Here is a 12,541-nt window from a genome sequence, read left to right on the forward strand (position 1 = left end):
TACATGAGAAAATATTTATTAAAAGGAATAAAAGCACTGGTGATCATTACAAATCTGATATATTAAAAATTTAATGCTGTACAAACATACATATTAGTTCTGATATCTGTAAGTCTACAGAGACCAGGTCTGAAGATCTGCGCTTTCAGGTCTTCTCAGAGGTGTTGCTTGATGTTTTCAACAATTCTGATGTTTCTTCAATTCTGAAAATAAATTTTGTTTACACACACAGAGTAAGAAATAACTGAAATACTAACAAGAAGCACGAAACCTTAAGTTTCTTCTCATCCCCCCTTTTCCTCTGCAATTGGTTTGCATTTTAAATGCCTACCACATATCAATAAACCTTAAGTATACATAAAGAAAGAAGTAACCCACAAAATAAAATAAAAATCACAAAAAGGCTACAGTTTTTCAGGCCAGGCACTTACAGAATAAAAATCTCTTGCTAAAGAAACATTATACAGCAATACATTTCTCTTCAAGTGTAATACAAATATTTCTTACAAAAAAATTTTCATTACGAATCTCAGGACTAGTATCTAATACACCTTTAATGCAGTTATCGCAATGCTTAGGCTGAAATTGGTTTTATTTCTCCTTAAATAATAAAAAATAGAGTTAAGGTATTCTAGTTATTCTTCAGGAAGAAAAGTTGCAAGTACCAGGGAATTCCTATCAGAAGTAATACTCCTATTCCTTAACAACCAGATTCTAAACACTTTAATCTCTCATTAATACTATTAAGAATGCTTTCTGTTGCTTTTTCAAAAGCAAAACAGTGACTCATCCCACAAATAGCAAACTGTAAGAGGATTTATTATCCAGTGGAGTTATAAGGAAATGCCACACCTGATGTAGAGACCTTTGAGGTTTGGAACACATATGTATGTTCTCTATATGCCTTAGTCCAGCACAACTCCCTCCTGGGAAATGAATTCCTGCTGCCCCTTCCTATTACTTACATTTTACTTATCCTTTCCATTCTTTGTCTTGTTGTCTCCTACAATTTAAAAGCAACAAAGTTAGTGGACACTTCAAAGCTAACATTCTTCAGATGGACTTTCAACCTGAAAATTTTCATAGAGAAAATGTGACTTTAAGCACTGTTTACATATCAAAAGGATTTTTATGAGACATACCTAGATGTAGTTTTGCATCGTTTCCTTGTTTTTCACTAGTAGTATATACACCTAAACTAATGCTTACTTGTTCTCTTGACCTTAGAAAGGAAATCAACTAAGCATTTGCCAGTTTCACTTACCTTTGAAATGTCTGTCAGATTATGAGAATTAATGGTCATGGCTTTGGGAGATGGGTCTGTGGATAACAGTGAACTGTATCCAGACGACTGATGAAGACTCTCTGGCATCTCCTCTTTCTTCTCTGTATCTGTGGAGAAATACTCGGTGTTGTGTCACCTTTGCCTTTTTGCTCTCTTATTGCAAGGTCAGCTATCAAATAGCTTGATTTACAGTATGTAATAACAGAAGAGAATGCATTGTTTAGAGAGGGAAAAAGAAAAGCTACCAATGAGAGTCCAAAATAGGTTTCTCATTTTCTGCACAAGGTTAAGTGCAGTATACTATGTATAACATATAAGACAAATTCTAGAAAGATTACTAGGAATGATACCTTTATCCCAATTACAGTAAAATCAACACTTAAGAAAGTCTAATTACTGGGTCAAACATTTAATAGTAATATCAAATAGTTTAGATTATTTTTACTGTAAACTGCCTGTTCAGACATGTCTTAAATTTGTGCTAAGTAACGTCTTATAAGCAACAGAAATATAAACAAGATCATCACCTTCATTGCTTAGCTTAAAATTTGTATCAAGCTCTTGCTATTTCCCTAGCTCTCCTCCTATGGGGATAGGTTTAAGCAATCATTCAGCAGAAACAGACTTTTCTTTTACATTGGGGAAGCTTTCATACTCTGCAATTTTAGAGTAGTATTGTCAGGAAGAAATGTAGTATTTAGAAGAGAAAAAGTGTTCCCATACCCTTATTTTTTAGTAAGGCCACCATCTACGGATCATGCCTTTGGAACATGTTTAGCTACACTATTCTGTATTTAAAATCATATTAAATTATTTTTAATCAATTGAAATGAAAAGTTGTTTCTTCTGTACAGCTGTGATTCCCGAAGAGCATTACAACCAAAAGGAGCATGAAAGCATTCTTAGTACCGTACATCTCAGAAGAGTTAAGACTGGCCACATAATTTGTATGCCTAAAATTTCCTGAATCAGATTTAAAAAAAAACAGGAATAACAAATTCAGAAGAATTCTAGAAGTCTGAAAATATGAAAATTCTCTTCTAAAGACCATCAGCCTGCTTGCTGACTATGAAGTCCTCAAGTGTCACTAAACTTATGAAAGGAAGTAAACATGTTGCAAGCTTTCTAAGGTCTGTAAAAAGAAGGTCCCACTTCTGAGACTTCAAAATTCAAACAAGCTTTGACATAACCAAGAAACTGCCTCCCTAATTTCCACAGAAACTGGACTGCTGAGATTCCCTTTTAATTTCAGTGCAACAGCCCAACACTGGACAATGATGCCTAATACATGAGAATGGGAAATAGAATATCATCCTTACTACTGATGGTAAGAATAACAGCTGCCATAGGAGAAACAGGCCAAATTAATAAAGAGAATGATGCAAGGTAAGGGCTAAAGAGCTATCACTGAGGAAAAGATGAGAAATACTTATGGCCTGGGGAATGCATTTAATTTCTTTCCCACTTAAGGCTGTTTTATTCACTTCTTGTACATTATCAAAAATCAGGTTGGAAATGGAAGAAAAAGATTTTGTCTTGCTCTTGAAAATAAGAAAGTTTAGCAAAAATGCTAGTTGGATAGCTGTTAAGTGCTTCAAAAGAGATGAAACTGTAGAAACTGTTCAGCAGCAATTTGAAAAACAACACAGATTATGAATGAAAAAGCCCTGATTTGTTCTGAGCCCCATTATAAAAGTAAAAAACATCACAAATGTGACACTATTTTGATTATAACAACCCAGTGGCAGCAAATATTATTCCTTTTGTGCTTAAAAATAGCTTGTTTTTAAAACATTATGATAACTGCTTTAAAGTGCAGATAACATGTTTTTTTCACAGCTTTAGCTATAGAACCTTAAACAAACTTGCATCTTCGAGATTTTTAGTAGAGTTACTTGTAACTATTAATTGCTATGCTATATATTTTCATTATTGCTTTAAAAACTATTTCAGTAAATAAAACTTCTAAAGAATAAACTACAAACTTGAATTGACTAGCAGGTTAATTTCTAATTTGCAGCGTGCATTTAAATTCAGAGGCCACTAAATCACAATTGTCTACTTAAAAACCACTATTTTAGTCAAGGTCAGCAAGAAGTGTTTAGCATATGATGTTAATTCAAAAGAAAATCATTAATACTCACCAGGAGAAACTGGAATACTACTAGAAGTACATTCTTGACTTATATTGCTGAACTCTGTAGATAAGTCTCTCTGAAATACAAGTTTACTGCATTTTAGCCATACACCCTGTTTAAATCATCTTTTGACTGAACAAAAGTATATTTAAGTACTAATTATCTATGCAAGTGCTACACCATCCAGATATGTTGATACTGCACAAATGTCTCTACAGAACTAAAAAAATCCATAATTTGCATACACACATTGCACAAAAAACCCAGCCTATTTCATGGGAACTTTTTTAGTATCAATATTGCTGTTCATAAACAGATCAAAACCAAGTGCAAATATAGTGCATATAACTTAGATACAAGCAGAATGAACAATCAGACGGTTGTTGGTCTGTGCTAACAATTACATCTTGACATTGTCTGCTGCTATCTTAACAAAAATAAATGTACTTTCCATGTCTGATTGATATTCATAGATGCAATTCCTCAGTCCTAAAAAATTAGCCTATAGCTGAACTGAAATTCATTCCACTTCAACACTTAGAGAACTCAAAAGTCTATGTTAAACTAGTTTCCCAGGCTCCTAAATGAGAGGGCTTTTTTAAGAAAGGTTCTCAGTTTAACTCAATCTAGCTTAGAAAAGGTTGTTCAAAAACAATGAAACAAAATTAATATTGTATTAACAATAAATGGTTTTGAGTGCGATTTTCTAATTTCAAAATAAAAAAAAAATCCAACACTCAACATCTAGACTTTTTTCACCAATGAGTTATCGTTATGATTTGAAATCTCAGCCTTTGGTAAAGTATATCACTTTATATATATTGGAGTAACTATATCAGTTAACAAGGGAATATTATACCCAAATAAGTGAATGAGGGAAAAACAGTAGGTATTGTGTAGGAAGAAGCTGGAAAAAAACAAAACAGTAATAACTCTTTAAAAAAAGAAATCTGCACTGACTACTGCTCAATTCCTTTCATTGAAATGGATTTGGTATCTTTCAGACTTTCCCAGAGCTAAATGCACAGCTGCTGCTACTTTGGCAACAGTGCAAGACAGATCTTAGAGTGTTGCGGCTATGTTGGCTAAATGCCAAAACTTCCCTGAAACATGCAAGAAGAAAGGAGTAATTCTGAATTGCTTCTATATCTGTGAAGCACAACTTGGATGGAATTTTATGAAACAAAGAAGCAGCAATTCTCTGGCCCAGAGGATTATTTCTTGGCAGTTTTCAAATGCCTATTGCAAAAAAACTTAGGCTTTTGAAGACTTATTTTTAATATAAAAACCAGCTTATTTTGCTTTGAAAAAAGACAAGCAACAATGCCACACACAAATTACATTCAAACTTGTTTCTGCAGAGGACTCCTTTCAGTAACATGTAGTACAAGTTATAATTATCTTACTGGAAATTTTTGAATTATATTAATGTTAAGTTAATGCTAAATATTTTCCAAATACTATTCCAAACCTTTGAACAACTGCAACAAACATGTTAGTCAAGTAATAATAAACCAAATTTACAAAAATAAAAGAACAAGCCTAGTCTGAAACACAAGCTTTCCCGTGCTGCTACCATCATAAATGCAACTTATATCTCTTGAGGAGAATACACTTGAAACAGGAGCAAAACTGTCTACGGCTGTTCGGCTGAAGGCCTCTTGAGACTGCTTGCAGAAGAAAACGTTTTCATTGGTGGTGTTATTTGGAAATATACGTCCACTGATAATTAAATTACAATATCCATAAGAAATTGATTTCCAATGGTAAATCACTTGAGCCATTACTGACCTGAAATTGTGTTTAAAAAAAAAGTGATTGAGAATGTCAATCCTTATTTGAGCCTCTAGAAATAATGTGATCAGTCTGCACACTCCTCCATTTCAAGACTTTACCTAACTAATGCACGTTCAAAGCACACACAAAAAAAAACCCATGTCTCGTATACAAGTATTAGTGACATTTTCAAATAGGGCCAGCAACACACACAGAGCTCCTGGTTACAAATAAATTCAAAATTTTTACAACAGAGAAGAGTGCAACACTGATCAACTATTTTCCACAAGGGTTTTCAACTTCTGGAAAGCATCTGACAGTATCTGAAGGATACACAAGACACATAATGCAAATACACTTTGAAGTTAAACACGTGATCACAAAATTGATGCTACGGTTCACTGCATCTCAAAATACTTACATGTGTACATATATGAAATTATATGATGTGCATAAAAGGACCTTTCAACAGCATGAAAAATAACAGAGTCTTAATGCAACAGAATACTTGATTTGCTCTGACAAATATGCCAATTGTAGCCACATCGTAACTGTAGCACATTCACGCATGTAAGAATGCCATGAACATAATGGACAAGAAATCAGAAAGGGGGGGGGGGGGGGGGGAACATGCAAAAAGGAGAAACTAGGATAGAAATTCCAAAGAGCCACAAACTAAGAATAGGACTAAAATCAGAATTAACTTTTCCATTAACCTTGTATTTTCCATTGACCATGCCATCTCTTTTTGTCAATGTTAGTTATACAGAATGAAGACTTAATCTTCCAAAGGAAATAGTTGTATCTGATTAGAGTCTGGAGAACTAAAAAATAGATACTCAGCTGTATCAACAGCAACAACATATGCAGCCCGTAAAAGACATTCAGAAACCCTTAAATGTGTCACTAGCATGATGAAACTCTCAAATACAGAAACATTAAGGTTTCAAAGACAGCATAATTAAGCATCTTCAAAAGCTTCCTCCTACAAATTCACTAGGAAATAAAACTACACCCTGTCACTAGTAATAAAAATAGGCTTAGCTATACCTGCTGTTCCTGCAAGGAAATAATTTCCAGTGGAGAGCTTGGCTTCACAGAGCATGAGAAAACAACAGAACATAACAGTTAAGAAAAAAATACCATCAACTCCATAAACAGCACTTCCATTCAGATCATGCCTTTAAAAACAGTGGAAGAGCATACCTCAACAGGCAGGAAGAGCAGAAACGGGCTGACAACATTGTGTCTGGACAACTTTTCTTATAGAAGAAAATCAGACATTAACATACCTTTTTGGATTGCAACAGCAGTTCTGTTTCAAGAAGTAAAATTCGACTCAACAAGTTATTCCAGTCCTTCTCATCTATGATCACCTTTCCTTTCAGTCTCTCTTCTAAAACATGTAGTTTATCTTCCATCCAATCTAATTTATGAAGCTTTTCCTGGCAATCAGCAAGCTGACTCTTCAGGAACTCAATCTGAGAATTATCTCCTATGACCTGAAAATATGTGTTCAAATTTCAAAACAGATATAATTCAACACTTGATCAATGAAATTAAGTGGAATCTTCCTCAAGTTCAGTAATCACATTCTGCTACATTAGAAAGTTATTTTTCTTTCAGAATTGCCATAATACGCCTATTCATGGAACTTGGCTTTTAAAAGAAACTGTTGACAGAACTGGCTCTTGAAAAGACAGTACGATTTAACTGACTTTTTTTCAACTTTTTTAATATTAGATATACTTAAGGAGCATCCAGCTATCTTGTAAAAACCTTTATCCCTTTAGAAAAGCCCTGTAAGAAAAGTTAATATATGCAGACAGCATCTTAAAATAAAAGTTCTTACTTGTTCATATTTAACTTCCACAACATCATGATCTAGGCACAATTCTTCTTCATTATCTCCCTGTGCTGGAAGAGGCAGTGGATGAAGGTCACCACTAACTTCATTTCCTGAGTGCCGTTCTACTTGAGGCTTCTTTTGAATATGTTAAAAAAAAAAAAAAAAAAAAAAAAAAAAAATCACTGGTATTATTCATTACAAGAACATTTCAGTTCATCAGCCAAGTATCTGACACAAAAGACCTATCATTTTAGTGTTCATCAATTTATTTAAATCTGACAATCTTATCCTAACTGGTTGAAAAACAGAGAAAGCAACAGCAGGCAGTTTAATTCAAAAAAAAGTCAGAGACAGAACTGTAAAACAAACATGAACACACTTTACCATATGTACCTTGGCTCCCTTCCATAAACAGTAATGAAGGCATTAATGTTCTCTCTTATGGTAAGGGTTGTTAGATTTCTAAGTGTGGATTGTGATGTATGAATCTCACTGTATGTATTAACATACATGAAGACAGTCTCAAGATCAAAACCACCCCTCAAACATTCAGGGGAAAAAAAAAAAAAAATATTAGAACTCTCTCTTTTCCTTGACAAGTGACAGCAAAATAGCTATATACTTCATTTCCTTTGAATGCTTCCCTTAGAGAGAACAAAATATGAGACAAATTTTGTCTTTTTCTCCAAGTGGATCAAGTCCTATGATCACTATCTGACACAAAACAAAATTACCTAATGATTAAGAACCCACAATTACTAGTTTTGTGCAGCATCTTAACACTTACAGATTCCTAGATGTTCCAGTGAAGCTGAAACTCTCCTCTTCTAGGGAATTCTTAATACACCCACATATATCCCCACTCACTCTACCATTCAACAACCTGAAGTGTCAGATAAGTCATTCCAAATATTTTCTTTGTGAAGTTTTCCTCAGTGCTAAAAGCAGTATTTTCCTTCTAAATATAAATCATCAACATTTAATGAGCAGTCACAGTCCTAAAAATTGTACAATTTTACTTTGCATCCTTTCAGCAGAAAATATTAGGAAAGCTGTCTCCTCCACAAGCCAAGAGTAGCATAACACATAAAATCAAGAGTAGCTCACAAAACAAAAGCCAAGAGGAATGTTACATTAAGAAACCTTTGCTGAACAGATTCAGACAAAAAAAAGTGTTTTGAAAGCTACGTTGAAAACACCGCATGTTAGGCCAAGCACACGTCAATCTCCAAACAGGATGTATATACTTTTTCCAACTGCATCTTCATTTTCATTGCTGTCCCTCCAGTTGATATAATTCAAGCAGCAAACAACAGTACTACATTATTACCACCAAGACTTTGAGATCAACCACTCGGTAAAAAGAGAGAAGCGATATCCTCTGTATTTCAGCTATTATTTCAGTCAACCACACTTGGGGGGAAAAAAAAAATACCACAAACACCACCAACAACAAAAAAAAATGGTTTGATCAAGCATTAAAACCTAAATGAAAGCACATACTCCAGAAAAAGCCTGACATGCTACAAATGAGATTAACCTTTAGACATACAACATATAAACTATTTTCATACCTGTTTGGAATTCAGAGCACTGCCACTAGGATCAGCAAGGACATTAACGCAATTTGACAATACTTCACATTTAGAAGATCTGAGTTTTTTCCTCGTTTGGGATTTAACCTTCAAAGGGAAGAGGAGAAAATATTTCACTTCTAACACAGGAATCTTGGGGCGGCGGGGGGGGGGGGGGAGGGACAGACAGGACACATGACAGACACGGGACAGGAACGGGACAAAGACAACGGGACAGGAACGGGACAAAGACAACGGGACAGGAACGGGACAAAGACAGACACACAGTACAAAACACAGGGACAGGATGACACACCCCATTTTCTGCCATCATTAACAGGCAGGAATGTTTCATCACACACACATTTAAACCTCCGCAGTACAATACTGTCTAAAAAAAGAAAAATAAAGTATGACCCAAATTCACAGAGAAAACAGAACTGGAAATGAATGCCGTATTCATACGCTCACTAATGCCTATGTGAGGCTGCAACAAAGCCGGTTGTAAACAGAAAACACAACTTGCACTGGAGTTGAAAGACAAACAAATACAAAAAAATGTAGTTATGCCCCCAAAAGTGAGAAGTATACAGAAGTCCTAAAGACTGTTATAAATTCAAATGAAACAAAATCCTGTCAAATATGAAGACTGAAAATTCCTTTTATTAAAGCACAAATTGATACACAGCATACACCAATGCAAAAATAATGCCTGAACAATGTAAAACAAAAATGATTAATGAAAATAATCAGATTTGAGATGTATACCACAGAAACAGATATATACAAGTGTCATGTTTAAATTAAATGTTACCAGAACTTCCAACATAGAAGACGATATTGCTTTGGTTTTAAATCTTCATAGATTTAGGTCTGCAAAGTCTATCAAGTTACACAAACATTCACTATATCAAGAAGTGTAAAAGGAAATGTATCACTTACTGTAAAGATACCAAGTACTAGATTTATCTTTATTCTGATATTTTCTTTATACTACAAAGCATTGGCAGCTTTGTGTCTTTTGTATACCTGATAGCATTCAAGCATCTTACACTGGAGCTTTATACTAATTTTCCCCTTACTTTGACTATCAGCAATGCTGCATCTTCAAATAAACTGGTCTTCAGCTTCTACCTGCAGCATTAACATGTCAAAAGAGACTTTTATTATAAAGTTACCATTTAATCAGTACCTTATTCAAGTTACTTAATTCCTTATGTTTTTTCACCACACAGTTGATAATGTCACAAACAATCTGCATTTTTCTTTCCGCAAAGCCAAACTGAAGAAACTGCTGTTTTGTTAAAATTGGTTTATATTGAAACTGATCTCGAAGAAGCTGCAACAAAGTAAGAGTTTACTTCATTTTCAAAATCACCATGCAATTTATTGTAGAAACGGCACGCTCATGCTCTTATTTTTCTACAATCTTTTCTTTCACTCTGCACTTCAGCAGTTAAATGTTTTCTCATTTGGTTATTTATATATTCTCAGCTATTTCTTCTAACTAGACTTTCAATATACCTTTTCCAGAAACGTTTCATTCACATCACTCTTGTAAAGTTTAACTCAGTCTTAAGATTCATGAAATAAATGATTGCAGACATTAATATTAAAAAAGTTAAACAAAAACTTTCCGAAGTGAATGCACAATAAAAAATTGTATTAATCTCAGCAAATGCATCAGAGGGCTAAGTAAGGCTCCCACGGAGCTTCTTTGTGAAGGAGTCTGTCCTTAGATGGAAAACTAGTCTGAATAAGCTAGCATTCTTTAACACATCAAGTCACTCTTTATAAAATGTCCCAATGAATATTTTTAAGGATAGTCCAAATTACTTTCATTCAGTTAAGAATTTTATTCCAATTTATAAACTGTTAAGTATTTGACTTTATATATTAATATGGCATAGTGTTTTAAAATAGCTGTATTTCTTAATTGTGCTTTCACTACAATTATTGACATCTGCTGCAATTTTTTGCTGCTTATGATTTCTTCTAAGGTCACTTTTATAAAACTTATTGTGCAATAAATATTTTGGTATTCTTCACAACTAACATAAAACAATAATATTACTGTTTCTGCAATTGTCTCGAAATTGAGATTTGCCTAACAACATCCATCCTTATTTTCATGAAAATCTAAATAAAGACTTGCCACGCAGTGACTTACTACTCATCTTAAATCCTAACAGAATTACAATTTACTTTCATTGCCAAAAATTTTCACTTCCTAGTAAAACTCTTACCAGATGTTTAATTTTTATGAAACCATACTCAAAACTGTGTCTCTTCTGTGAAGAACATGAAGACAGGTACCTTATAAATAGCTTCAACGAAACGCAAGTCACTCTTTGCTGTGAGTTCCACATCGCACTTTACCAAAAGTTCTGCTACGTAAGTTGAAAAAGATGTAAAAGAATAGCTGATGATAGGTAAAAATGCAGCTGGATCACCCTTTACTAACCTATTGAGAAACAAAAGTATTTTACATAGCAGAAGGTAACAAAAACCTTTCAGTACATGAATTCAAATGCTTAACTTGAAAGGTGTTTTAATATAGCCAGCAAGTATCTCCTTCATTTTAAGGTTTTTTCCAGGCATATCTCATTCAGCAGTCTTTAGTGTTACCTGTAAAATGCTTAAAACGTTTTTTTGACCTTTATATAATTTTAACATTGTCAGGTCTAAAGTCCACCAGCATTTCCATAACATTCACCACTTTTTTTCTTTTTTAATCTTTACAGGATGAAATTTCCTTAAGAAAGTTTTGCTAGCATTTAAAGAAATTATAAAGGTGAGAGATTAATCAAAAGATAAAAACAGCAGAAGAAAGAAGATCAAGATAGTGATACATTTCAGGATTATTCTAAGGATTGCTCAGAAGAGCAAAACTGCATCCTTTTATCTTCCAGTTCACATGTATCAAACCTCAACTTCCCACAGACATATGCTCTGCTTATTCATCACTGGGTGTGATGCTAATATTTATACATATCTTGTTTACACATCTTGCTGTCATCATGTATTAGCATAAATTTATTCACACTGCCACTTACACTGTATAATCCACATCTCTTGGATAATTTAACAAGCGAAGTCCTTGCTCTATTTTTCTCAAACTTCCTTTTAGGTCTCCTGTTGTCATTGCTCCAAATGCTGTTCTTCTTTCAGATTATGAAATAAATGTAATATAGTACATTCTCCTCCTTTAAAAAAAAGTATACAAAAAATATAAAATGCAATAGAATTATCACTGAAAATCAAAGGGGTTTGCTTCTTTTTCCTAGACACTACTATTTCCAAAGTGTTACAATGCAGTACAGAGCTACAACTCGATACCAATTAGTATCAGTAATCATCTTCATTCATTCTGAATAGGATCAAGTAGTAATCCTCAATCCAGTCAACTATCAAAGATCTTTAAAGATAAAAGTATCTGAAAGCATATTAAGAATTTAGGGCAGGCTAAATCCACTCAAACTGAGTGAAAACAAATTTCTTCACAGTTTCAAAGGAGCAGAAAATCCAGAAGTAGTGAAAACTTCTTCAGTTTAGAATGCTTCTTATTCTTTTCTTCACCTGGCCCCAAGCTCACTGGCCAAAAGACCAATAAAAAGGCAAAACTAGCAACTCATTACAGACAATACTTCTCTATTTAGACAATCCATTAAATACACTTAAAATTGTTCAGGGAGGGAGGGGGTAACAGAGTGCCTCGATATTTCAAAATAGGTGCAAGTTTATTAGAATGACAACCAAAAGGTCCCTGTTTAAACTTCTGCATTGTAACACACAAGTTGAGAACACGCTTTTAATTTATTGTGGGCTTTGCTTCACAGAAGAGAATCATCTAAGAGCAAACTACAAAAAGGTGCCTTTCTCCCTGCAGAATTATTCTGCAAGTAAACTGAAGACTGCA

The 12,541-nt window shown here is 34.0% G+C and overlaps 1 protein-coding gene across 7 annotated transcripts in view; it reads right to left on the reverse strand.

Moving 5' to 3' along the window:
• Positions 1-12,541, reverse strand: part of CEP44 (centrosomal protein 44) — a 15,264-nt gene continuing 2,723 nt past the window's right edge. For 4 of the 7 annotated variants that reach the window (XM_074822796.1, XM_074822793.1, XM_074822797.1 and 1 more), the window contains exons 2-11: positions 11,679-11,828; positions 10,939-11,086; positions 9,815-9,961; positions 8,623-8,730; positions 7,052-7,183; positions 6,492-6,701; positions 3,430-3,499; positions 1,265-1,392; positions 966-1,003; positions 1-203 (exon numbers count right to left, since the gene is read on the reverse strand). In XM_074822796.1, the coding sequence (XP_074678897.1) occupies positions 146-203; positions 966-1,003; positions 1,265-1,392; positions 3,430-3,499; positions 6,492-6,701; positions 7,052-7,183; positions 8,623-8,730; positions 9,815-9,961; positions 10,939-11,086; positions 11,679-11,767 (1,128 nt within the window). In that variant the 5' untranslated portion in view covers positions 11,768-11,828 and the 3' untranslated portion in view covers positions 1-145. Of the gene's footprint in view, positions 204-965; positions 1,004-1,264; positions 1,393-3,429; positions 3,500-6,491; positions 6,702-7,051; positions 7,184-8,622; positions 8,731-9,814; positions 9,962-10,868; positions 11,087-11,678; positions 11,829-12,541 lie in introns of those variants that run through there. The other 3 variants (XM_074822798.1, XM_074822799.1, XM_074822800.1) reach the window with 3 other exon arrangements.

Source organism: Strix aluco, chromosome 4, assembly GCF_031877795.1.
Source record: "Strix aluco isolate bStrAlu1 chromosome 4, bStrAlu1.hap1, whole genome shotgun sequence".
NCBI classification, from domain to species: Eukaryota; Metazoa; Chordata; class Aves; order Strigiformes; family Strigidae; genus Strix; species Strix aluco.